General features: G+C 50.1%; 1 protein-coding gene and 1 pseudogene across 6 annotated transcripts in view; both read right to left on the minus strand.

Annotated features, from left to right (window-relative positions):
- NPAS2 (neuronal PAS domain protein 2) overlaps positions 1–27,270 on the minus strand; it is a 181,510-nt gene that overhangs the window by 32,931 nt on the left and 121,309 nt on the right. For all 6 annotated transcript variants that reach the window (XM_060168870.1, XM_060168869.1, XM_060168872.1 and 3 more), the window contains 4 exons: positions 24,773–24,862; positions 13,367–13,487; positions 12,264–12,377; positions 36–154 (listed from right to left, as the gene is read on the minus strand). In XM_060168870.1, the coding sequence (XP_060024853.1) occupies positions 36–154; positions 12,264–12,377; positions 13,367–13,487; positions 24,773–24,862 (444 nt within the window). The remainder of the gene's footprint in view (positions 1–35; positions 155–12,263; positions 12,378–13,366; positions 13,488–24,772; positions 24,863–27,270) is intronic.
- On the minus strand, positions 25,317–26,505 carry LOC132531770 (protein Njmu-R1-like; annotated as a pseudogene).

Consider the following 27,270-nt stretch of genomic DNA (forward strand, 5'->3'; position numbering starts at 1 on the left):
TCGCTCCGCATGATAAATCCTCTCCGGGTACTTGCCTTTAAGAATTGCGGTGTTGCCAGGCGAACGGTGGCAATGAAGCAGACCTCCTTTCCCAGGGGCATTCGGCAGGGCCTCGAAAGGGCGCTGTCAAAGCCGTTACAGGAGGGGCTGGGCGCTGGGCAGAGGGGAAGAGACACAGGTCAGCCCCGGCTGGTGCAGAGCCAAGCCCCACCAGGCACTAACTGAGAGGCCTCAGGTCCATCAACTGCCTCATTTTCACAACTCGGGGACCTAGGTGCTACTCTCATCCCCCCTGCACAGGAAACCGAGGCTCAGACGGGGAAGCAACTCGCACGAGGCCAAACAGAGCTGGAATTCGAGTGAGCAACACAGTGCTCTGCACCCCCCCCCCCGCCACAGTCCTGCAGCCACGGCGGTTACTGTGCCGGGAAAAATTCTCTGCCACCTAAGCAGCCGGCCCCACGCTGCAGCAGGGCCTGGGTGCGCACATCAGCCAGTGTCCTAAAGGATAAGCTGCATCGTCAGGCGGTGTTTCTGATACTGATGGGCTCAGGGGAAGTAGCAGGTCTTGACACACGGTGACCCCACCTCTGCCCCTGGCCCTGGAGCGGCCCACTTGGGATTCAAGGGCTTCTGTCCTGAAACCCCCCATCTACCCACCCCCAGGAGCCCATGCTGATGCAGCGGCTTCACTGAGGAGATGGACTCAGGACTCAGGGTGGCCCCAACAGGTATGCAGTGTCCACGAGAAAACTCCCTGCACAGGTGACAAAACCTGCTCACTGTGTCTTATGCATTCTTACAAGTCCGGGAAGGTGTGACTTCCCTTATTCTACAAATGAGGATGCTGAGAGGTCCAGGAAGCTTGTGCATATTAACTGAGGTGACTCAGAGTGGAAATGATGCAGCCGGGCCTCCACCCAGGTCTTGGGACTCCCAAGAGGGGGCTCTTCTGGGCTCCTGCCTACCATGTTGCTGAGACCAGGCCCCCAGAGACCTGGGAGCCGAATACCTGTCTTCATGGTGCCTGTGAAAAACTGCTTTACCCTCCAGGCCAGAGACAAATTCTGCTATTTTAGGTGGAGTTTGCTAGGTGGGAAGAAGAGCCCTGTTCAATATGAGAAAACTCACTGAATTCTCTCCAGATTCCCCAGAACCTTCTACATGATTGCCCCCATCCCAGGTCAGCTAATTCAGAAACTCGGGGTAAAGCCCAGGTACCCGCACTTTTCAAAGCCCCCCAGATTTACTAACGTGCAGCCAGGGTTGAGGATAATTATTCGAGATAAACTATACCACCTCTTTCTTTTTAAAATGTATTTGATTATATCTTGTACATTTCTGAACTTGCAGATTAAGAAAGAGTTATGTTTTCCAATCTGAGAACATAGGAAGCGTCAGAAAACTAACTGCGTTCTAAAATGAAATCTGAGCGACTCTCTTTGGATTTTGGCTTTCCGGGAATCCTTTGTTTTCCATGCTTACAGGTTTCTAAGTGATTCTATCTATAATGGGTCTTCTATCTATAATGGGTCTTCTATCTATAGTGGTCTTCTACTCACTAACATGAATAAATTCCTTTTACCAAACATAGTCTCTGAATGCATTCACATAAATACTAATAAAGGTTTCCAAACATGAATATAAAGTGGGTAAAATAAAAAATCGTGGGCCTGAGAGAGTTTACATCTGTCCGTTGTTGGCCTCCACAATTTGTAGGGTGAGCCAAGGAAGTCATCAAGAGAAAGGAAAATAAGTCCACACAAGGGAAGGGCCTGCAGATGTGAACATCTGCATAATAAAAAGACATTTAAAATTCCCCAGATGTGAAATATCCTCTCTGCTTGAATCTATCAGACATCTCCCGCCAGAAAACAACCTAATAAAATTCTCTTTCAGGATAGCAAGACCTTCCAAGTGAACATCTGAGGACTTCCCAGGCATTTAAGAGAAAGTCTCTTTAATCTGTCTCTAAACCATGAGCTGGTTTGATCCTTTCGGCTGCTAAATTCACGTGCTGTCAGTAAGCGCCTTCCTCAGCGATTTACAGCGAGGGGGACAAGGTTGGGAACACCAGCCTCCGACCACTTCTTCAAGGGGCAGAGCCTCAGATCGTGGAAATTAAGTGGGTGTTTTGCAGACCTTGCCATTGGCCTGGGTGTCTCCCAAGGTGGTTTTACCAGAGTCCTTTTATAACTTCGAAGGCTTTAGAGATGGAAATTTCCCAGGAGGGAAATTTCAAGATTGCCTGGAGTCTGCACTTGATAAGCCAGATCTTTTACAGAGGGGCCTGGAACTGAGCAAATTCCTTCTAAACAAGCTTCTCCCTTCACAAAACCCGAAGCAGATGAAGCCTGATCAAAGGCGAATGTGAATCAAAGCTGAAAGCTGTAACAGAGGGCAAGGGGAAAACCTTGGGGGAAAACCAGGGGGAGGAGGACGCTTTCAACCTTTGGCCAGTTGCACCTGAAATGACTTGTCCTCTCAGCAGAAGCCTTCTCACAAATTCTAGAGTCAACGAGAGCAGGCTGTGCCCCGGGACCTCCTGGTAACAGGGAATACTTAGAGTAACTTCTCTGGTACTTCTTATCCCAAGGTGGTTTAAAAACATTAATTAAGGATTTAATTAGTTGTTTCTATTTAAGTCATAGAAAAAAATAGATCTAATTACAACTGGCCTCCCTAGCCTCTCAGAAGGATTAACCACTCATTGCAGCACAGCCCCATCTTATCAGATCTCTGGCTGCTTCCAGACTTTTCCTTTCCCCGCCACCCAACAGGCATGCGTGTGCACACGTGCGTGTGTGTGTGCGCGCGCGCACACACACACACACACACACAACCAACAAAAGTGATGAATGCTTGCTATTGATACACTTCCCAGCCCCGCCCCCCAGAGTCACTCAAAAGTGATCTGAGCACAATCTAGTGAATCATTACAGTGCAGCCTCACTGTTTTGTTTGAGGTGTATTATTCATAACTATTTTACAACATTTATATCTTGTGTAATTATAAAACCCAATATACTATCAAAGATAAGTAATTTTGCGGTTATTTGCCATGTAAAAGGATCCAGTATGTGTTTGCATCCCATTAATACAAATAATGAAAAACTATCTGTTTTAATCTGTAATAAACTGATTTATCGTGCAGGGACTGCAAGACACTAGAGATATATTTAATTGTTACCTCTGCCCTCCTCAAACACATATGAGGACACAATCCCCAGAATAAGTAGTTTACTTTGCGTCAGATGTAAAGGAGACTCTGGGAGCCATAATTAGATTATTTCGAGGCAGACAGAGAGCCGTTATTCCCGACTGATCTAGTATGTTCTGGAATGGAGAAAACGTTCACCAAACTATACTTTTTAGTGATTTACATGTTCTGTGTAGAGTGAAGACATAGCTTTTATAGTATCCAAAAGAAGAAGCAACCTTGTCCTTCCCAAAGCTAAAGAACTCGCCTTCCCCACGCGGGAACAGGGGCGAGGCATCTGTCTCCAGCTCTGAGTGGGCGTCTTCCCCACAGCAGGCGTCCAACATGTGTTTATTGAACGATGCTCTCACGAGATGACCTTCCACCTCACGGCTTAAAGCCTAGTTCGGGAAGAGACCTTCTGATCCTGGCCAGCAACCAACAGGCAGACCTTAAGATCCCAAGGTGGCTTCCCTTCCACAGCCCAGCCTGGTACTGCCGGTGGCTGGCGCGCAGTGGGAAGGTGGCCCACGGACACGGTTCTGGTTCCAGAGGCTCAGGCTGACTCACTGCCCCCTGATGCATTAACACCGGTCAGAAGGACGCCTGGGCGAGATGGGATGTGAACCAGCTGCAAAGCACTCCGTGGAAGACAGTCAAGCGCCCGTCGTGGGCCTCGTGCTTGGGGAGATGCAGGATGTTAAAAGGGTCTAGGGGTTACGGAGTCCCTTCTTTACTCCCAGATCGTTCATCACTGAAGCCTCTGATTGCAGAGATCCCGAAAGAACTTTGCGTGGGCTGGCATTCTTGGGCCCAAACCAAGAGATCCCAGAGGTTCTCTGGAGGATAAGAAGGATGAGGTGTGTCTCACTTGGCATCCGGGGCTGGCTTCCAAGTCTGCCTGATGACAGAGGTGCGCTCCCACATCAGTCATGACGAGGAGATAAGGATACCATGGGGGCAGGGAGACCCCAGGGGGTATGAGGACGGGCTTCCAAAGGGATAGGAAAGAAGGAGGGAGAGGCAGGGATGGTGACAGGGAAGGTCAACCAACAGCACAAACTGGGAATAAATGGAGAAAGAGGTAACTTTTTCTCCTCAGCATCGGTTCAGCCATCAGGCCCACACAATGGAGTATTCTGATCAGAGATGGCCTGCTGATAAATTAGTCGCAACAGCTGTAGGAAAACACACTAACAGTCCACAAGGAGAGAGACAAATAGCTTTCTCTGCCCTTCTTGGAACAAACAAAAAACAAATCCGGTAGGTGTCTGGGAAGACGTGAAACAGTTGATGAGGAGGTTTGTAAAGGAAGAATGAAGTCCCTGAATTTCATTTGTGATAAATGTCCAAAATGTTTGGGATGGAGTGTTAGAATGTGGAGGGAAAAGTAATTTTCTGCACCTTCATGAGAAATCATCTCTAATTACGCACTCTTTCCAGACTCTCTTTCTCTCTCTTCACGGTATCCTTCCCCCAGTGTGTTGTGAAAAGCCAGCCGGGTGACTGGGCTCTTAGGAGAGTGGCAGCAAGATAATCCCGTGCAGTTTTTAGCCTGGGCCACCACCCATCTTGCTGGGGTAATACACGCTTCTTCTTTTCTTTCTGCCAGTTCTGTTTGGCATTCGGAAAAAACAATGCGGAGAAAGGCTGAGAGCCACACGAGGGAGCTGGGGGTTTGCAATGGGCTGGACTGAAGAAAAAAAAAAATCACCCTAATGGGAAAATACATGTCTTACTTGAATTTCTTCTTTGCCCTGGCATTCATCAATTAAAATGAGTATTTGTCGGGGCCAGGAGCTTGTGAGGGGATAAGATCTCCCCCAGACGGTTGGTCCACAGGGCCTGACTACTGGATCCTCAGGAGACTGAACTTCCTACAGGCCCTTGTCCCCTCCTCCAAGTGGATATCTTGTGCACATTTTTATCACAATTATCGGACAACCCGGACAAAAGTTCCCTGCTCCCGGGCTGAAACAAGCAGGAAGATGGGGTTGATAAAGGTCTGACGGTTCCTCACCCCTCCATTTTAATAGATGCTCATGCGGAACGATGCCCTTGGGTACCAATTCGTTCTTGACTGTGATCGTGATTCCTCTGCAATCTAATCCGGCAGCAATGACCGTTGCTGGAGAAGGACGCCGCGCATCCCCGTCTGGGTGGCAGGGACACTCTGCTTCTTACTCTCGGGGGCCTGGGACAGACAGATCAGACTTCCTTCCATGAAGCTGTCCTTCTGGGTGAAACTCACGTCCCCACTCCCAGTGAGGTCTGGTGGGCGTGCGGTTGGTTCCCTTCACTGAGACGTCTCCATTAGTTCAGCTCAGGAAAAAAAAAAACCAAAAACGCCAAAGCCGTAAAGTGAGGCAACCTACGGCAATCCCACAGGACATCAAGGTTGATAGCTGGAAAGCGTCCGCTTCTGCCAGCATTTCAAATCTGGTTGCGTGGTTAGAGGTGAGTAGGTAAAGTGAGGGCAGGGAAACTTTTATCCTCTGGTGTGTGGTTTCTGGAAAGCCCAGAGCAGCATGTTTGCCGAGGGTGACCTACTTGGAAGCACACCAGCCACTTTTGAAATACTGCTTTCTGGATTTCAGTCAGATGCGCGCTTAAATCCAAGTCGTGGGGCGGAGGTCGGCTCACAGAGAGGACAGCCTGCTTCCAGACACCAAGTTCTTTGAGGAACGGGGACCTGCTTCTTAGGACCCCTTCAAGCTGCCCCTTCTTAGGACTGTTCATTATGCCTGTGAACATCATCTGGACGGTTCCTTCCCGATCAGACTGTAGGGCTGGGGCTACCTGACTTGGGTTGGAGGTGTATTTATTCGAAAGCTCCAAAAAAAAAAAAATCTGTTAGCAGACAAACATAGCCCCAAATAAAGTAATTTTGTTTCAACTCTATTCTGGAAACAGTGGGCAGAGCAGAGGTGGCCCAGGGGCTGCTCTGACCAGTGGTCCACCCGGGGGCTCCAGGCCACATGGCTGGGGTCAGAGCGGGCTTTTTTATGGGGACAGGATGAGACATGTGATTCTACATCCCAGCTTAGATTCCTACAGGAAGCTTCTCACAGAGCAGGACAGAAACTGTCCCGAAGTGAAACAACTCGAAGAAAACTACTTTCTCATCCCATTTCCTGACACGTACGTCTTCACACTGATTAAAAATCTAGGTTAAAGATGGGAAGTCCTGTCTGCCCTCCCGTCCCCTAGAACATCTGTGGCAAATGATGGAAGCCTAAGGAGTGACCAAGACGTAAGGATACAGATGTAGGGAAATTCCATTTTGCTCAAGTATTTAGGCAATGGTTGGTGCGTTTGTCCCAGTGCCCAGGAGTGTGTGTGGGGGGGAGATAAGGTGGCACAACTGATGGGTGAATCTGGAAACATCCAATTAGAGAGTTTAAGCCCGTCAACAAGGGCAAAGGTGTTTTGTCCTCCCCCGCCCCGGCCTCCCAGGGTCATAGGGCCAGACGGATCTGTGCAGGTGAAGCCGATGGCATCTTCATCTACGTGGTGTAAGCGCCTCCTCTCTGGCTCCGTCCCACCCTCTCTTCCCTGCCCTGCAGCCTACACATTTAACTTGGGGCCTTTCAGCTTAAGGCCCAAGGGTTCCTGTGGATGTAAGTTTGGGGTAGCAGCCAGCACTTATCAGCCTGGGTTCCCATCTATCTATCAGATGGGTCGCTGAGATGAGCTCTAGGCCGGAAGAGGGTGTCAACGACAGTTCTGGGGGGGCTCCCGAGGGGCCTGGGAAAGACATCAGAAGGGGGGCCACTGGCCTCCCAGCACCCCGAGACCCCAGGTGGGAGGGGGTCAGTGGGGAGTGAATGGAGGCCAGGGGTCAACTTCTCTGAGCACTCAGCACTGCTCCAGAGGCCTGCCAGTGCAGACAGTTCACAGGGCAACAGAAAGTAACACACTCCAGTTTACCCAGTGTGTACGAAAGTGGATTTCATCTTCGCTTTGGATTTAGGGACAAAGAAGTGGCGGGAGCCCTCCGGGAAGCTGCTGCCCCTTCCCTGGAGTGTGCTCTGGGCTCAGCTAAGGCATGCTCCATCCTCAGCTCCCAGGGAAGGGCGTTATTTCCCCACAAGTCAGAAGTCTTTGGCCTGAACCCTGGATCTGCCCCCTTCCACCTGTGCATCCAGGGCTGAGGACTGAGCCTCAGTGTAGGTCAACCTGAGTCCACTGGGCACTTATTTATATGCCAGGCACAGACCGTGTGGGCCCAGGAAGGGGTGCAATGAGTCCACAGGTGAGTAAAGCTCCCCATCCTTTCCAATCCACTATTTCCTCTTGACAGGCATCAAACAAGAAGACATCAGACAACACTCCTCAAACTCATCAGCCCTACAGAAATGATAGGACTTTTCACGGTAATGGACCAAAGTAGGGTTTTCTGCATAGTTCTTTGAAGTATGAGCAGGTATTTTATGAAAATAAAACTGATTTGCAAGGCAGAAATAGAGACACAGATGTAGAGAACAAACGTATGGACACCAAGGGGGGAAGGCGGGGGTGGGTGGTGGTGGGATGAACTGGGAGATTGGGACTGACATGTATACACTAATATGTATAAAACAGATAACTACTAAGAACCTGCTGTATAAAAAATAGTCTTAAAAAAAGAAAATAAAACTGATGTTCACGGTCATACTTTCTATCCTTTACATACTGCTCCTTACCCTGTGCCTGCCTGGGACCTTGGGGAAGCCGCAGGCGGTGGCTCGTGTAATAATCATGTTTCTGGATTTGATGCTTTGACATTTGGGGCCGTGCTGACCCTACAGGGACCGCTCCTCTCAGGGTCAGACAACTCCTAGAGATAGTAAAAAACTCACTTCCAGTGTACGTTTCAGAGGCAAAACCAACCCATCCGGAGCTCACACCCCACACCCTCTCCTCTATCAGGCTCTCACACTCTGAGCCACTACCCACCTGCCCTAATCCCCGCCCCCGCTCCCCACCCAGGGCCAGACAACCAGCGGCAGCCCTTACACCCGACAGCCTGCTGTCATTATTCAAACCAGCCAAGCCCAAGCCTGCTTACTCTGCCTCGCCTGCTCTTTTCTGCAGAAACCATAATAGAGGCCTCTGCCCACGTTTCCTGAGCTCCCTCTGCTTTTGGCCTATCCTGGTGCCCCCGTGTGTGGCCCTGCATGGCGTGCTGTGACCGTTTCTAGGGATCTGTAAGCATAAACCTCTTCCTTCATCACAGTCCTTTCCATGTCTGTTTTACCATATTTGATTTAAAACAAATCTAGGGTACTCTTAAAACAGCCTGGTACATGGGCGCAGGACACGTGATGTGCACAGGTACAGACATCATGGACCAACAGAATGCCAGGCGCTGGGGAGAGGCCTGTGTCTGCATCTAAATGTGTAATAGCCACCTCGATCTGTGGGAAGCAGCAAAGCCTGAAGTTAAGAGTATGAGTTCAGGGTTAGAATGGCTCTGAATCTGGGTCTCTCACATCCCACCTGTGCACTTGAGACTTAACCCTTTTGTGAATCAATTTCCTCCTCTGTTAAGATGGAATGAGGTCTTATATGTGGAACCTAGAAAAATGGTACAGATGGACCGGTTTGCAGGGCAGAATGGAGATACAGATGTAGAGAACAAATGTATGGACACCAAGGTCGGGAAAGCGGAGGGGCTGGGGGGCGTGGATGAACTGGGAGATTGGGATTGAGATGTATACACTAATATGTATAAAATGGATAACTAGTAAGAACCTGCTGTATAAAAAATAAAATTCAAAAAGAAAATGGAATGATGCCATATATCTTGAGAAAACTAGAAAACTATAATTTGAAAAGATACATGCACCCCAATGTTCATAGCAGCACTATTTACAATAGCCAGGACATGGAAGCAACGTCAATGTCCACTGACAGATGACTAGGTAACAAAGATGTGGTATATTTACACAATGGAATATTACTCAGCCATAAAAAAGAATGAAATAATGCCATTTGCAGCAACATGGATGGACCTAGAGATCTCATACTGAGTGAAGTAAGTCAAACAGAGAAAGACAAATATCATATGATATCACTTATATGTGGAATCTAAAAAAAAAAAGATACAAATGAACTTATTTACAAAACAGAAACAGACTCACAGACATGGAAAACAAACTTATGGTTACCAAAGGAGAAAGGGGGCTGGGGGAGGGATAAATTAGGAGATCAGGATTAACAGATATACACTACTGTATGTAAAATAGATAACCAACCAGGACCTACTGTACAGCACAGAGAACTATACTCAATATTTTGTAATAACCTATAAGAGAAAAGAATCTGAAAAATATATATATTCATATATATACACATATATACATAAAACTGAATCACTATGCTGTACACCTGAAACTAACACAACATTGTAAATCAACTACACTTCAATTAAAGAAAAAGAAAAAAAGATGGGATGATGCCATTAGGACCATCTCATGAGATTGCTGCCAGCATTCAACGAGACAACCAGTGTCAGGACTGAGCCCAGGGCCTGGCACTGAGGAAACACTCCTAAAAGGTGAGCTATTTTTATGATCCCATCATTCCACGTTTATTGAGAAATAAACCTACAGAATCAAATCTGAATGATTTCTTATGTTAAACCTTACTTTAGCAGCCAAAAATGGTTGCATGTTGGTGACTTCATAGGGTTCCATCTTAGAAACTCATCTGACTGACACTTTTGGCTGTTTCAATCCAAGTGAGAATTATAGTTCAGTTTGTCCACAGTTACATTTGGAGACTCTTGTCTCAAGAAAGCTCCCCTAACTTTGGTTTGTTTAGCAGGCTCTGCAAAGACACTCTGGTTTTAAACTCTTGGTTTAAAGAGTTTTAAAAGTTTTAAAAGTTTTAAAACTTCCACTTTCAATGCCGTGTGTTTATAGCAGTAACAGTTCCCCCCACCAAAAAAAAAAAAAAACAAAACAATCACACATAACTTCCACACATTCTTTCAGGCAAACAAACACTGTCTCAACTTGAAGAGAAAATAAAGCCTTGCTGGTTTAAAAAAAAAAAAGTCTCAGGTATTCACAATGAAGCCTGCCTATTTCCTTGAAATCCTCTAAAACGTGATAAAAGACAGGAAGCTTCAAAGTGACGTCCAGTAGCATCTTAATGAGAGTCGTGGAAATGTACATTCCCAGGATAACGCTGGTCACCAGCCAATCACAACACAGTACCCTTCATTAAGTGCGTGTGCTGTTATCACGGAGACACGTGGGAGCAGCATCCCATAATTCCCACAGTCTCGGCACTCTGGGGACCCTTCCTTGCATGCGACCAACTGGGATAGGCTGCTACCCCAGCAGCTGGCATTATGGCCACGGTACACATTTTAAGCAAATTCCAAACCACTGCTTATATTAATTCAAGGATAGAGGTGCCTGGCACCATAAGCAAGAGGAGTGTCATTAAAATTCCTACGGAATGCCATGTAGTGTTACAGTGGGGCAGTGTTTCTCAAAGTCCACGACCCTTTGCATCAGAACCCCTAGGTTGTTTTCCAACTGCTCAGTCCCAGCCATGCCCTCAGGTGTGCTGAACTAGAATCTTCCAGGGACATCTGAGAATCTGCACGGTAACAGGCTGCCTCACCCAGGGAACCACAGCACCGGACTGGAACCACGTGGAGTTTTCCACGAGGTACCCCTTAGGTCGGTTTCTTTACTGAGTCATGTGGTTCATTACACACGTGTCTCATGAGGTTCAGGAAAGCCTCTCATGAGTCGGATTAGACACGGGCAGGTCTCGGCTTCATCCCGCTTTGCCCAGATTTAGGGGCCCCCTTGGGAAGGCTGACCTGCCACCACTCCCAACCACTCGGGCACCCCGAGCCCGAGGTGGGGAGCTTCCGCAAAGGGCCCCGAGTTAGCCAAGGAGCCCATCATCCAGGCGTCAGCCCTGAAACGGGGCCTGGAGGATCGTCCTGTTCAGCAAATAGTTGGAGCCCCTTAAGCAAAGCATGTACATGCACGCAAATAACATACAACAGGGACCGTCATTAGGACTCAGGGCCGTTACTTTGGCTGCTTCTAATGGAAACTCTGGGACTCATCCGACGGGGGTAATAGACTGGACCGTGGGTCCAGAGTTAAACAACAGCAAGCGAAGCGCCGCAAGTCAGCGGCCAGCAGCCACTCCCTCGTGTCACCCACCGGCGCACCCCCTCCTTCCCGTGGCTCACCTTTCTGTATTTGTTTCCCTTTGCCATTTTTTCTCCTCCCCTCTTCTCTCTTTCTACCATTCCCTGTCAACACTTCCTTCTATTCCCCCTGCCCCATCTTTGCTATTTTATGAAATGTTAGAGCTTTCAAAGTTAGGTGTTTTGTGTTGGGTTTTGAGGACTGGCCACTCTGTGCCGGGCTCCCCAGTGGGGCTGCGTGTTGGGACTTGTGTTTCTGAATCTCTGGCATCAGGCCTGCATCCCCATTTTGCCTGGGTCAAAAGTAAAACGGATGGGCTTCCCTGGTGGCTCAGTGGTTGAGAGTCCGCAGGCCAATGCAGGGGACACGGGTTCGTGCCCCGGTCCGGGAAGATCCCACATGCCGCAGAGCGGCTGGGCCCGTGAGCCATGGCCACTGAGCCTGTGCGTCCGGAGCCTGTGCTCCACAACGGGAGAGGCCACAACAGTGAGAGGCCCGCATACCACAAAAAAAAAAAAAAAAAAAAAAAAAAATTCAGAAGCCAAGGTTAGGGATCTTCATGTCACAATGAAGCCCTGTTTGGCTGTGTGTAGGCCGAGCCCGTTCTTTATTAACCGTAAGTTGTTTCTCACAGCATAGAACTATTCCATTAGCCTGAAAATAAATAAATGAATACGGTGCCTCTCACTGGGACTTCATGTGCTGGCATAAACAGGTGGGGATGCGTGTTCTTCTTGAATGGGAGGTACCATTTAGGAGCACAGAAAACACATCTTGGGAACACAGAAATCCAAATGCAAATATGGAAAGCACATATGCGCCCCTCCCTCCCGCCCCTACGTGCACGTTTGCATGAGAAAAGCCACTGCCCCAATCATACGACAATGAACGCTTACCGTTGTTGTAAGAGCGAAAATTTCCTACAAATTTTATGTATTCATAAGTTGGAAATTCCTTTGGGTTCAAGCTGCCTCTGAGAAGATGGCAATAAAATTCTAAGTCGTTGTCAGCTGGGCCATTAAAGGAAAAAAGGAGAAACGGAATGAGAGCTCTACAGTGATTCTAGACTAAACAAGCCGCATCTTGTGAAACTCACAGGGTTTGGTCAACACATGGCCGGGCTATTTCTCTCATTATGACTGACTTTCAGACATGGTTTTATAACCTTTGCAACACAGGTTTTTCCCCTCTGTAGTTTATAGATGTTTTGCATTCCATACTCGGACCCGATTAGTCTTAATTTGCTCCCAGATGTCTGTGGTTGGTTCTGTCGGCCTTAATTAGTTCTGGTTGTTTTCATACTGTATATTAAAATAAAGCTGCTTAGAGCTGCTCTCCTTAATTTAATCTTTCCACTTTGCTCTGAAGGAAAATCAGATGTACAATGGGACACATTATTCACGGAAAATGGAGTAAGGCTTGAATAAGTACAAGGCACCTTTGCTACTGCCGTCAAAATACGTTTCATTAGGTGACCGGACCAGCTTTCTATCCAGGTCGCCAATTTTGACCAAAACTTTAAAATTCCATAAAACCTGCAAATGTATATAAATAACCAGATGACAGCCTCAGAAGAGAATTTGGAGTTTTGACCTAATTATTGAGTTTTTAGTTGGTTACTTAGTATCATAAATACAAATCTAGCCTCACAGTGTCCTCCAAAATAAGAAGATTATTCACTTATTTTTGTACCGTTTATTACTAAAAGGCTCTCATGTGGGGGAAAAAAAAGGGATCTCTTGTATTACATGCAAAACAAGCTATTATTCTTAAGCTCTGTGCTTTAAAATTTTCCGCATAAAAGTTCAACGTCTTCCATATTCCAAACTCCGGTTTTAGCTTTGAACTTAAAATATACCTCTACGGATCTTGGAAATGTTCTGAGTCACAAGGAAAATTATTTTTAAAATTAGTCCTCCCTTCTTAATTCATTCTAACCTCCTTTCAGAAGTGACATCCTCATCTTTCTATCTCGTAAAACCAGTGAAGTTCAACTTACATTTTAAGTGTTCTGGGGAGGGGGAGTCCGTCACAAGCATATGGGAAGAAAGCATTTTGTAGACTTCTGAGTGTTCTTGTTCTGGAAGGAAACGTAACAAATTCTGATCCGTGACATCCGACTGGAAAAGAAAAGAAAGAACCAAGGCACACATTCCACAAAGACGAAAAATAAAAAGCAAAAGCTGCAACTTCGTGACAATTCAGAACTGGTTTCTGAAATGAGAAGTTCCAGACCTGACTTTCTGTGAAGACGCTGTAATTTTGAATTGTAATCTAAAAGGGTTCACCTGTTCAAATGCAAACGTGCTCTTGCCCGTGGGCCTGAGAAGGAACTAAGACTCAAGCCAGACAAACACGCATCGGAGCCCCGTGTGCTGACAACACCCCTGTGTTCCGGCTGGGGCGGCGTGGCTGGCGGGGAGCCCCAGCTCGAGGCCAACCACGCACATGGAGGCCCCTGAAGAGCCCACGGGTTCCTTTTCCGACCTCTAGGCCAGCAAACGGCTGTTTACTTCTAAAGGTCTGTAATCAAAGGAATTGTACTTTTTTTCTGAGGACGTGGGCACCCGTGGACACAAAATAAATGCAATGGAGTCTAGACTCAGTGTTACCCAACAGAGCGGTCTGTGATGATGGAAATGGTCTGTAACCCGCACGGGCCGTCAGGGAAGCCACCAGCCACGTGGCTTCCGAGCACCTGAAGCAGGGCTCGTGTGACTGGATTTTGTTTTTGTTTTTTTTTTTGCCGCACCGCACAGCTTGTAGGATTCTTAGTTCCCCCATCAGGGATTGAACCTGGGCCCCGACAGTGGAAGCACCAAGTCCTAACCACTGGACGGCCAGGGAAGTCCCTGAAGACAGAATTTTTAATTGTATTTTGTTTTAATTATTTTAATTGAAATTCAAGTCACCACATGTGGCCGGTGGCTCCCATGCTGGACGGTGCAGGTTGGAGATCACGGTGCGGGGAGAGGAGACAGCCGCTTCTCTATCCCTCAGTAAACTCACCCCCTCCGACAGCTTCAAACACCGTCTGTGCACACCCTTTCATCTGCACGCCAAGGCAACTCGCTCTTGGGTGTCCTGGCTTCACATCCCATCTGCCTCCCAGATGTACTTGGGGACCGCAGATCCACATACACCCCCAATGTCCTCATTATCTCCTCCCCCCGCTGTGTTCTCTGTCCCCACGTGTGGTGTTGTCAAGCGGTCACCTGCCCATACCCGACACCCAGCTGGCATCCTTGACCTCTCCCTGTCGTCTTCACATCCAAACAGGGTCTCAGTGCTGTGAGATTTTCCTCCCTCGAACTCCCTCAGATCCATTCACTCCTTTTCCTCTGGCCTCTACCCTAGTCCAGGCCATCATGTCCTCTGGGCAGTGAACTGGCCAAACTGGCCTTCCCATATCACCTTTCGTCTCTGTCCAATTTGCTCTCTGCCAGCAGCCTCGTATCAGACCAAGTCACCACCTTGCCAACGAACACAACATTGTAAATGAACTCTACTCCAATATAAAATAAATATTTAAAAAAAACAAACTTTCGTGGGCTTCCAGCTGCTCCTGGGATGAAGCCTTAGCTCCCCAGTTCACTAGTCGGGCTCAGCAGAGCACAGCCTCCGCTCCCAGCCCGTCTCCAGCCCTCCAAACTGCCTTTCCTCCGGGCTGCCGGCTTTCCTCTTCCTCTGGGCCGCCCCTCAGGCTGCACCCTCAGGCTGGAGCATCCTGCACCCTCTGCTTGTGCTCAGGAACTCCCGTGCTGCCTTCAAGTCCTGGCCTTGAAGTCCCTTCCTCTGAGAAAGCAGCCCTGACAGCCCCTCACCCAGAACAGGATCACTGCCCCTGCTCCTCTGGCCGCTGCGCCCGTGTCATCTGTACCCACTGGGGAAGGGCACATCTGTAACCACGCAGTAAGCCCTGGGAGGGCCGGCGAGGCAGGTGAGAGCCCTGGAGGTGGAGTGTGAGAGCCAGCTCTGCCCTCCAAGCTGCACTCTGCTTGACGGGAAGATGACGAGGCTGTGAGGGTGACACGAGCTGCTTTGAGTCAGCGGCCGATACAAGGGCACACGGCAGATGCCAGGCGTAATAGGGGTTCAGTAACCATGTAGGAAACAACTCCAGGCTTTCTTGTTCTTTCCCATGATAACGTGTGTCCCCTGCCCGCCTCTCCCCTGTACCCCTGACATCAGATGGTGCTTGGCCTTCAAGAAAAACATGTTGATGAACTGAAAGAACAACATGGCAAGTGCTGTGATGGAAGCAAAAACCAGGCGCCTGGAGAACTCTGAGCATGGGGTGCAGAACCCAAAATGACAGGGTAGGGGAGCCTCCCAGGGACGGTTCCCATGGGGAGGGATCCTTGCGGCGGGGGTGGTGGTGTCTGGGGACAAGGCGGTGTCCACCAGGCAGCCCGGGTGCTCCAGGCGGGGGCACAGCCCACACAGAAGTGGGGATGGGGGTGAGGGTGGGAGCCCTGACAGCACAGTGGGTGGGGGAGGAGTGGGGAAGGGCAGTAGGGCTCGGGGCCAGCAGCCCACAGAGGAGTCAAGGCTGAGCTCGTGTACCAGGGGACCCGCTGGGGCGCGTGGAGGAAGGTGGGCAGGACTGTGCTTGTATTTCGGACCCTCTAGTGGCCTGGGGAGGAAGGGGGCACAGGAGCCAGGCTAGAGGTGGTCGAAGTCTGAACAGGTCCGGGGAAGGGGAGACACAGAGGAAGGGGCCGCGTCCAGACGACTCAGCCAACACCACCATCCGACTGACACCGACTCAGGGTGCCGTGCGCCAGCCGCGGCTCCCGGCACCGGAGGGAAGCGCAGCAAAGGGGGCAGGTCCCTCCCCTCCTGCGGCCACGCTTCCAGGACCGTGAGCATGTGCTCGGTGGCTGGGGAAGGGCAGGCAGGAGCGGAAGGAGGGGCTCTGGGGGTCCCCAGGCTCCCTGCTTGGAGGCACCTGTTTGGATCTCTGTGGACAAATACTCCGCAATCCCCCCCCCCTCCCCACTAGCTGTGCTACCATTTTCTCATTCTGGCTTTTTCTCCAAGTTCCTTCTGATGTTCTTGACTTTATTTTAAGCCCAATCCCTTTAGTTTTTTAGAACATGACTAATGCTCACACATGACAGTACTCTCTCTTCTTAAAGACATTTCAGATACTTGAAAATGCTAACTCTGTCACCACATGGTCTTTTCTCGGAGGGCCAGTCAGAAGCCCACTTCCCTGATGGAGGGGGTGGCAGAGCGCAGGGTGGGGGGCCGCCTGGCCTCGCTGCTCCTGTGGGACACGGTTGGCAGGTCACAGGGCATCTCAGGTGACAAGTTCAGCACAGAATAAAGACGAACACTGGAGGGAGGCGGGGGTCATGAGGATTATGAATTGACACACGAGGAGGGCTGAGAACACACTTGGCAAAGAACAAGCTCTTGCTATGCCTTTGCTATTATACTCCCATTAGGCCATTTCCATGTGCTGGAAACCAACACGAACAATGAAATTTTGAGAATTTAAAGCCTAGCGCTTACAGGAGAGTAAATTATATCTGCAACTGAACTGTCCCTTGAACGCGCTGAGCTCTGTTTATTAAAATCATGGCAATTACAGAGACAAGGGAGGGAAGGCACCATCCTCACAGCTGAATCACCTTATCAGGAACATCACTGACCTGTTGGAGGCGGGAGGTTCTGCATCCAAACTTGTTGCTATGCCCTTGGCTACTTTGTCAAGAACCTGGCCCTTTTCTGAGTCTTGCACTAGACGCCTGCTCTAAATCCCCAGCAACACTTCTCCTACCTTTTCTCCGGAGGCCCTGGGACAGCCTGGGGAGGATGTGAACAGACAGGAAGCCTATTCCTCTCTCTGTCTTTTGAACCCACAGCACCGGTGCAGTCGCACCAGCAAAGTTAAATGAGCCTGCACAGCAGTCCGCAGACTGGCCGGCTGAGCTGGAAGCGGGCCGTGTGGACGTCCAGTTCAGGATGTCCCCAAGGGGCCCGGCAATTCTGACTGGAGATCTGTGTCGGCCACGATTAGAAGGGGGATCGGTGAGAAGCCTCATGCTGAGAAGAGGCAGGACTGGGCTCGGCGAGCAGAGAGGGCCCTGGGCTCCCGAACGACCGGGGCATGGGAGGCATACGTCATCTGCTTTGATTCAGTTTAGATTCAGAATCAAACTGACGGCCAAAGAGGGATGCTTTCCGAAGACAGCATAGAGAATAGCTTCGACCCGGGAGGAGTGAGGAATGAATTCAGGTAGAAGAAGGACCAACTCTAAAGACTCTCTCTGTTCATCAAAAGACCCTGAAGACGGGGAAAGGCAAACCACAGAGCGAGATCAGCTATTTGCGGCACACAGACCTGTGGTATAAGCCCGGAAGGAAGGGTCAGTGTGACATGCTGCCTTGTCATTTGGCAAAATCGAGGGCCTTGACTGGACCAACCAAAGTTCTCCTCCCCACTGTAACGGCAAGCTCCTTCTTGCCACTGATAAGGTCCCCTGGCTAAGCAAGCCTCCTTACTGCTGGGGGTGGAGAGGACCAGGCGCCGTTACTGTTCATCCTGCAAGTGGGTTTCAGCGCCCTGCCAGCCAATCACATCCTCTGTGGGAACCAGGGGGCACCCCACCCTCTTGCTACTACCACACCACCCCTGCTTGTTCACTCTGTTCCCAAGTGCAGCCCCCGTGCGTCCCTGCATGGCACGCGGTACGCTCCTCCCTGGGGCCGTAAGTACACGTGATTAACACACCGTCAGTTAATACACCGTCTCACCTGTCTGGTATCGGCTGTTGTGTGTTTGGCCATCCCTGTCACCCTAGGGCAGAGTGACGAGGACGCAATTAAAACCATGCCCGACAGAGGACTAGCGTGGAAAGAACGCTTACAGATCATTACACAAAAGACGCAGACAATCCAGTAGGAAAATGGCAAAATACCTGAAAGAGCATTTCACAGAAAAAGGAAATCCAAACGGCTGACAAACTATGCAAAGACACTCAGCCACACCATCAGCTGGGAGAAAAGCAAATCGAGACTCCGTGAGATGCCTTCGCACAAAAACTGACAGTTCTGACAACACCAAGTTCTGGTGAAATGGAGGAGCTGGAACTCCCCACCCCGCTGCTGGATGGTGGAGTGGTACCATCACCATGGAAACAACGCGGTATCACCTAGTAAGCGCGACGGGTTCCTACCCCACAACCCAGCGATCTTACACACAGTCAGCTCTCTGGAGGATGCTTGCAAACGTTCATCAGGAAATACGTACAGACATCCACAGACACACCCTCTCAGAGTTCCACACTGGCCTGGGGGCAGGAATCGTAGCATGTGTCTACGGCAATGAGGACAAACCCACGACAGCGACTCTGGACGGTGTGAGACGACGAATCCCTTAGCAAAGCTGAGCGGAAGGAGAGTGCACCAGAGTACACGTCCTACGACTCTGTTTACATAAAGCTAAGCCAAAGGTCGTACTAAATGACAGGGATTAATGATGAACTAAAAGTTGGCAGAACTGCAGAGAGAAGCAAGGACACGATGATGGGGAAATGGTCATCTCTATGCGGAAGGGGGCGGTGTGATGGGAAAGGAGCAGACAGGAGCTGCTGCGGGCCTGGTCACGCTCTGTTTCATACCCTCGGTGACAGCTACATGTATGCTTGCGCTCACCTTATCGTTGGTTTTAAAATGGAACCTACGTTCTATACATGGCTCTGCAGGTATGATACAGAAAGATCAAAAGGCACATAAAAATCAAACCAATCTAACTGGCAACCTGGACCCTCTGAACCTGTGACCAACCCTGAGCTGCAGCCAGCCTTCCCTACTGGGGCCCCTCCTGCACAGAGCATCCACCCAGGTCCGCCCTGACATGAAGCCTCCAACAAGCTGACCTGGACCAGGTGGGTTCTCCCAGCAGGTGAGGACAGGTGGGTGACGGAGGGCAGAGGGATGCTTCCCGGAAGGCCCTGCGCGGCCAGGGACTTGCTGCTGCATTTCACCGTGTCATAAGCCAGGCGCTCTGTCTTCCTCCTCTGTGACCTCTTCTCCCTGCTGTGACCCCTGCCCCAGGAACCTGGCCCACTGTCCCCTTTGACCTTGTACTTCCAGCCAGAGCTTCTACTTGGAGAAACAGCATTACACAGAGGTATTTTTTTGGCGAGTAGATTTCTCCAACTTTATAGTCACTCTGTGCCTTAGATTTTTTTGGGGGGGTGGGGGGAAGTTGTGCTATCCACGCCTGTATTTCTCACTCTGAGGCACTGCCCACTTGCGCCAAGCTGTTTGCAACTGCTCTCCATGCAGGAGCCCCACTTGCAAACCCAGTCCCTCATTCAGTGAGCATTCGGGCACGTGGGTATCAGCTCGGGGCTGGGGACAGGGCTTGTGCCCGACGAGCGAAGTGTGATCCAGCTCCTTAGGCCAACATGGCGTTCATTAACAGATCGGAAAAGCAATCCGGGAAGTTAAATGTTCTAAAAAATCAACGTCCAAACAGGAAACACAGACCGTGCCCGCTGTGGGTGTCAACTGGCTCTGCCTCGGCCGTGCTCTTTCCCAATTACGTCCAAGGCGTGTGACGCCCGCCCCTTGGATCTCTGCCATCAGCACGCTCACCTGCCGGGCAGGTCTCTGCCTTGACCGCCTATGTTAATTCTGGATGCCAAAATGTACTGGCGTCACCACCATGGGTAAGTTGTGACTTTCCCTTAACATCATTTTCTGCTTTGAGCTATTTTCTTCTAGCTTTTCTCTGTCAAACTGGAAAAGCAAGCTCTAGGATCTTTCATCAGGACACTGCTGTACAAAAATCTATCGTGTGAATTTTGGAGTGTCTGAGTTTCTAGTGGCAGGAAGGATACACAGAGAGAGATACTGAGACTTTTGATAGACTTAGAAGAAGAAAGGAATTCTTGCTGCTCTTCCCCCCGCCCCCCCAATCGCCAATGGTCCCCCAAACCCTGGCCACACGGGGCGCGGTGGGACCCAACGCCTGGCATGCCAGCCTGTGACGCCAACAGGGGGCGTCCTTGCTACTGTGAGGCCCTTGGCCTCCAGCGGGCTGTCTCTGCCGGCCATGCCTCGATTGACGGTTGCCTCTTCCACGAGACAGGACATTGCCTTCCAGGTCCTCACCCCACCTCTGCTCAACACCCACCCCACCAGAGAGCAGCTTCACTGTCACATGCAGATGCCTGAGTGGTGGGTAAGCACCAAGTTCTGGGGTCAAAGTGTCCCAGTTCAAATCCCAGCCGCACCACGTGCTGCCTGTGGGACCTCAGCTGCTCTGTGTCCACTCATCTGTGAACAGGAGTAAGTACCTATTTCACAGAGTCATCATAAGGACCAATAAGTATAAGGAGAATGGACCTTCTAAGTGCTTTCACCATATTAATGCATAGAAGGGACTCTTAATAGTGCCTGGTACATAGTAAATGCTCAATAAATATTGGCTACCTTTTTATTAGTCTTTAATGGCTTAACAGATGAAATCTCTCAACAAAATTGCAAACCCTTAAGGTTTAAAGAATCTCATATGGATTTGCAATTGAAGCGACTGACAAGGGATTAATCTCCAAAATATACAAACAGCTCATGCAGCTCAATATCAAAAAAACAAACAACCCAATCAAAAAATGGGCGGAAGATCTAAACAGACAGTTCTCCAAAGAAGACATAGAGATGGCCAAGAGACACATGAAAAGATACTTAACATCACTAATTATTAGAGAAATGCAAATCAAAACTACAATGAGGTATCACCTCACACCAGTCAGAATGGCCATCATCAAAAAGTCTACAAATAATTAATGCTGGAGAGGGTGTGGAGAAAGAGGAACCCTCCTACACTGTTGGTGGGAATTTAAATTGATACAGCCACTATGGAAAAGGGTATGGAGGCACCCTTAAAAATCTAAAAATAGAGCTACCACATGACCCAGCAATCCCACTCTTGGGTATACATCTGGAAAAATCTATAATTTGAAAAGATACATGCATCCCTAAGTTCATTGCCCCACTATCTACAATACCAACACCTGGAAACAATTTAAATGTCCATCAACAGAGGAATGGTTAAAGAAGATGTGGTATATATGCAATGCAACGCTACTCAGTCATAAAAAAGAATGAAATAATGCCATTTGCAGTGACATGGATGGACCCAGAGACTGTCATACTGACTGAAGTCTGACAGAGAAGACAAATATCATATGATATCACTTACATGTGGAGTCTAAAAAAATGGTACAAATGAACTTATCTACAAAACAGAAATAGAGTCACTGATGTAGAAGACAAACTTATGGTTACCAAGGGGGAAAGGGTGGGAGAGGGATAAATTGGGAGACTGGGATTGACATATACACACGACTATATATAAAATAGATAACTAATAAGAACCCGCTGTATAGCACAGGGAACTCTACTCAATACTCCCCGGTGATCTGCATGGGGATAGAATCTAAAAAAGAGTGGATATATGTATATGTATAACTGATTCACTTTGCTGTGTACCTGCAACTAACACAACATTGGAAATAACTATACTCCAATAGAAATTAAAAAAAAAAAAAGAACCTCATATGGGCCATTTGAATCACTGCATTGTCTGTGGACACGTCCTGGGCTTGTACTGAGACATAAGCAAGTTTGAATTGAAGTGAACTAAACTGAAAGCAGAATTCCTAAATGGCAACCCAAATCCTCAGCATCAGAAAAGCGCCAGGTAGAGTGGTGGCGAGTCTGGGCTCTGCGCTCAGTGGGCCTGGCCTCAGCCCTGCTCTGCTCCTTGCTGGCTGGGACACCTTGGTCTCATCCTCTGTCAAGTGGAGGTGACAGGGCAGCTGTGTGATGGGCACCAGGGAAGTTTCTTGTCCACCCACTAGCAGGGATACAGCGAATCCTAAGTAAAAAGGGAAGAAGATGACGGTTTGGGTAAAAGCTACAAGTAAGCAAAAAGCTACAAGTACAAAAAGCTACAAGTAAGGAGTTAATGTGGAGATCGTCCGTCCTGGCCTCACCCCCGCTGGGGAGCGTGAGGGCTGACTCGGTGTGTGTCTGGGTCCACAGACAGGCACTTCATCAGCATTCAGATGGGTCGGGCATTGACAAATGAGAGTTGGGGCCATTTTCTTACGCTGGAAGGGCCATTTCTCTGGCCCTTCCAGCGTAAGAAAACAATTCATAGAGGTGATTCTAAGTTGCACCAGAATTTCGAATCGGAGTCCCCAACTTACTAAGTTCGCTCTGCCACGTGTGGCAGCCGGGTCATCAGGGAATTCCAAGAGGAGAAATCGGAACACGGCAAATCCTGTTTCCCCAAACAGCTCTGGCCACACCCCCAGGCCATCCCGGGGTTGACACCTGTTTGCTTTTCATCAGCGCCTCGCACTGCCCTAACCCGTCCACTCAGTACAAAACCCAACCCCCTCCAGAGGAGCGCCCCACCTCCTCAGATCAGCCCAGAGCAGCTGTGATCTGATGGGGTCTCATCACTACTCCAGCATGAGACGAAAATCAAGATGAAACTGCTTTCCCGACTCCTTAGGGCTGAGTGAGAACCAGCCTCTTCTGACGGCTCTCAGAGGAGAGAACCCCCAGCCTCGTGCACCCAGGAAATGGGCTGAACCACAAAGGGCAGATGGATTCAGAGTAATGCAAAGGTATCTGCCTTGCAACGTAAATAATGCTTTTCTGGGCTACAACACACAGTGACCCACAAAGGAAAAACACGGACGGTGGTTCTGATCTACACACAGCATCATCTGCAGCAGCAACGGGAGTGGCTTCTGAGAAAAACAATGATCCAGGACGATGTGGAATCCTGGGCCATCAGGGAAGCTGGGGTCGTCACCACCGGCGGAGCGGGGGCTGAGCTGCCCACACAACAAGGCCACAGCGCTCCCGGGCAGGTGCGGCTTGGGAGAGGCCACCACGGCCCTGCAGCACCACGCGGCCAGCGATTCCCTACGAGCAGGCCCCCAGGGCGGCTACCACCCTCCTCATGTGTCCTGGCCGCGCATCCACCCACGTGTGGGAGTCGGGGGTGGGGGCTCAGCAGTTTGGCGGGGATTTTTGGGAGGAGAGAGAAGAGAGGACGTTTTAGCCCAATCAGTCCCACAGGTGGGTACAAGCTTCCTTCCAGACCGGTCTCTGTGGGAATAAACGATGGTGTGGTGGGAAATGGAAGGCTGACCAGATGCCTCCGAGGGGCCCTCCAAGGTGGACCCTCCACCAGCCGGGTGCTGTTCTGTGAGTCAGAGCATCCTGACGGGGGGACCAGGGAGCCCGTGAGGCTCAGGCTGAGAGGAGAGAGTGTGATGGAAGATGGGAGGGGGGAGGGAGAGGGGGAAGGGGGAGGGGGAGGAGGGGGGAGGGGGAGGGAGGGACGGAGGGGGAGGGGAGGGAGGGAGGGACGGAGGGGGAGGGAGGGAGGGGAGGGAGGGAGGGGAGGGAGGGGGAGGGAGGGGAGGGAGGGAGGGGAGGGAGGGGGAGGAGGGAGGGGGAGGAGCGGAGGGAGGGGGAGGGAGGGGAGGGAGGGGGAGGGAGGGGAGGGAGGGGGATGGAGGGGGAGGAGGGGAGGGAGGGAGGGGGATGGAGGGAGGGAGGAGGGAGGGGAGGGAGGGAGGGGAGGGGGAGGGGAGGGAGGGGGAGGGGGAGGGAGGGGAGGGAGGGGGGAGGGAGGGGAGGGAGGGGGGAGGGAGGGGAGGGAGGGGGGAGGGGGAGGGAGGGGGGAGGGAGGGGAGGGAGGGAGGGAGGTAGATGGGGGCGAGGGCCCGGGACCACACGGCACTCGCCCTTCTCCGTACCCCACCTGGCTCCCCGGGACACGACGGCAGAGCCTGCCCTCCTGCCCAGACCCTCCTTGCTTCTCAAGTCCTTCCTGGTCCAACAACATCTTCCCAGAGTATTTCACTCCCCCCTCCCACCATCATCCCTGGCACTGAACCCTTACCACCAGCAAGCGTTACAACCTACTGCATCTCAGTTACATCTCCAGCGACCCCCAAACCCCCTTCTGTTCCCAGCCGTCTGGTGCACATCCCTCCACCAGCTCTCAGGGGACCTTGTCTTTCTTTGCAGGTGTCTGTCAGCCTCCATAAAGGCTCTGAGCTCTGCTAACTGTGCTGTAGGCTCACGGCTCCTGGGCGGTTTCTGGGGCACTGGAGAGTGAGGACCTGCACCACAGCCCCCGTTCCAGGTCTTGCTTGTTCCAGGATGACACAGGCCTGCACCTGCCTCCCTCAGGAAGCCTCCGAGCTTGGCCTCGGCCCGGTGGAAGGCACTCCTTGACCCTCCTTACACACAGATTCCCGCACACCTGCAGCGCCCCGGCTCTGAGATCTGAATGGTCCTCCAGGAAAGAGGATCACACGTACTGGCAAAGGCCATCAGAACAGAAACTCACCGGTAAATGCCCAAGGAGAGGCGTGATGCTGTCAGAAACGTAGAGGATGCTGCCGTCCGTCGTCACAGCGATGATGAAGCCGTCTAATGCCTGCGGAAAACACAACAGGTGAAGGCTCCTCGGTCATGCTTTCACGGACGAGAGGGTCACCGAAGCCAAGGACCCCGGGTTAGGTTGCCAACTTTATTTCGTAACCCTGCAAATATTTTCGCGACTAACCTCACAGCACGTTTTCCTGTCCGGCACACAAGGCGGTTTCTTACACAGAATCTAGCCCAGGCAAACCGCTTGCAAAGCACAAAAAGGCTTGGTGAAAAACGGGACCTACTGGTTTCATGAAACAGAATTTAGCCATGGAAACTACCTAACTAGTTTTTTTTTTTTAAATGTCTAATTAAGCTTAATCTTAAAAGTACAAAATGAAAAAAATCTAGAATGTGTTTCAAATAATCTGAAATAGCAATCCTATGACAGTTGTAACAACTGCAATTTCAAACACCAAGGCTTGCATAACTTCACAATATAATCATCTCAAAACATGTGATCAAAAACTTTGGGCAGGAGTTTCTTTCATAAATCCTTTGAGGACAGCTACCATACTTTCAGCTTTGGGCATTTCTTAGTGTTCCACTTTAACGATCTCCAAAAGGATATCTCCACTACCACAGTTCTTTAGGAACATGAAACATTGAAACAAAGCATAATGATTCATTTCAGCCCGCCAGAGAAATCTCTTCAAATTATCTGCGTCTTGTATGGCCTTTAGTTTAAAGTTCTCCAGGACTTGCCGAAAATGAAAAGGGTTACCTCCGTCAGCACCATTCAAAAACGCCTGCATTCCATCCTCACAAGACCAGTTGCTTCCTGCGCCGTGGAACTGAGGCTGGGAGCTACTAGCGTCGATGATCACGGACTTACGCTGCTTCTCCGTGGTGGCCATGCACAGAGACGTCATGGTGCCTTCGTGAATAAGGCCTTGGAGACTGGCCACACTCAGAAGCCTGAGAATGTCTCTTTTTGCCTTTTCATCTGATTCTTTAACCTCAACAGGAGTATAACTCAGAGCAGCATGTAGCAGAAAGGTAAGCTTCTTCTGAAAGAGATGAGCCACCCTTTGGATTGGGCATACAGCATCCTGAAAACAGCTGCTCGGGTAGGACTGTATGCGGTTCTCCCCACCCCTTTCCTCACAGTTCCTGTTATTTTTCAGCCCTTGAATATGCTTGTCCAATTCAAGCCTGAAAAGCTCAAGTCCTTTTTCAGACCCTCCTAAAAAGCAGACCGTATACTCAAGAGTTATGTTCGGAGTCCGTCGTCGCTGTTTAGGGAAGCAGTTTTTCTTGTGGAAAAGGCAGTAGTAACAACTGATGCTGTAACCTGGAGTTCTCAGCTCCACTCATGCAACACTACCCAGCCCTTCAAAGACTGCTCCCTTAGAAAGATGCTTAGCGATGAAACTGTGCGGCTCTGCCTCCACTTCAGAGGGTAGATTAGTATCCGCCAAGGAGAGGCTGAAATCATCACCGGAGGGAGTTTCTGCATCTGTGCCACTTGGGCTTCCACCATCACTGTCCGCTCGCTGCTGTGCCAATCTGTTTCCACGGTAGCTGCAGACACAGTAGCGGCTGCTGGGCAGTGGCTTGAGTCTCCGCTCCTCGGTGGGGCTGCCCTTCTCGCTGCTCTCTCGCACCCCCCTCACCTCCATCCAGCGATTCCTGCAAGGAGGGGAGCATGGCGGCGGCCTGTGAACGGCCCTGTACCTAAGTAGTTTTAATGATAAGCGTACCTCTGGGCCGAATCAGAACTATCACGGTGACCCATTAAAAGCTGTCAGTGATATTTTACAGTCCTTGTCCTACCCCCAATATCACTCTGAGTTCACTGGTAAACACTTACTAAGACAGCAGACCTCACAGAGGTGTTAAAAAAAAGAAAAACTGTGCCCGCTGGTTGGCGTAGACCTCTGCTTACATCCATTGCCATAGAAAGACCTCCTGAAGGAAGTGTTTGTAGAGAGCGTTCACATGAATCCACCAAAGTGAAAGGTAAGGACCGATGGGGACGTGCTGTGTAACTCAACCAGACCCATGAGAACAGCTGTCCCTCGGTATCCGTGGGGGACTGGTCCCAGGACCCCTGCAGACACCAAAATCCACGAATGCTTAAGTCCCTGAGAGTTGCCCCCATATCCGTGGGCTCTACATTCTCAGATTCGACCAACCTCGGAGGCGGAACCCACAGACACGGAGGGTCAACCGTATTTCAAAATAACCGGAAAATTCATTTGTTTAGACGTTTTTACTGAGTGCCTGCTCTATGCTAGATGCACTGCTCTGGGTGCTCGTGAGAGAAGAGATACAGGCCGTCCATGTTTTCTCACAGACTCACTGTTTTGTTTTCAGATCCTTATCAGGGGCGCACGATGCTCTCATGAGACACACGAGAAAGGTGATTTCTAAAGTTCAGACTCTATTCAGCAGAGAATGGGGTCATCCTGG

The sequence above is a fragment of the Lagenorhynchus albirostris genome, chromosome 13 (genome assembly GCF_949774975.1).
Source record: "Lagenorhynchus albirostris chromosome 13, mLagAlb1.1, whole genome shotgun sequence".
In the NCBI taxonomy this organism is placed as follows: Eukaryota; Metazoa; Chordata; class Mammalia; order Artiodactyla; family Delphinidae; genus Lagenorhynchus; species Lagenorhynchus albirostris.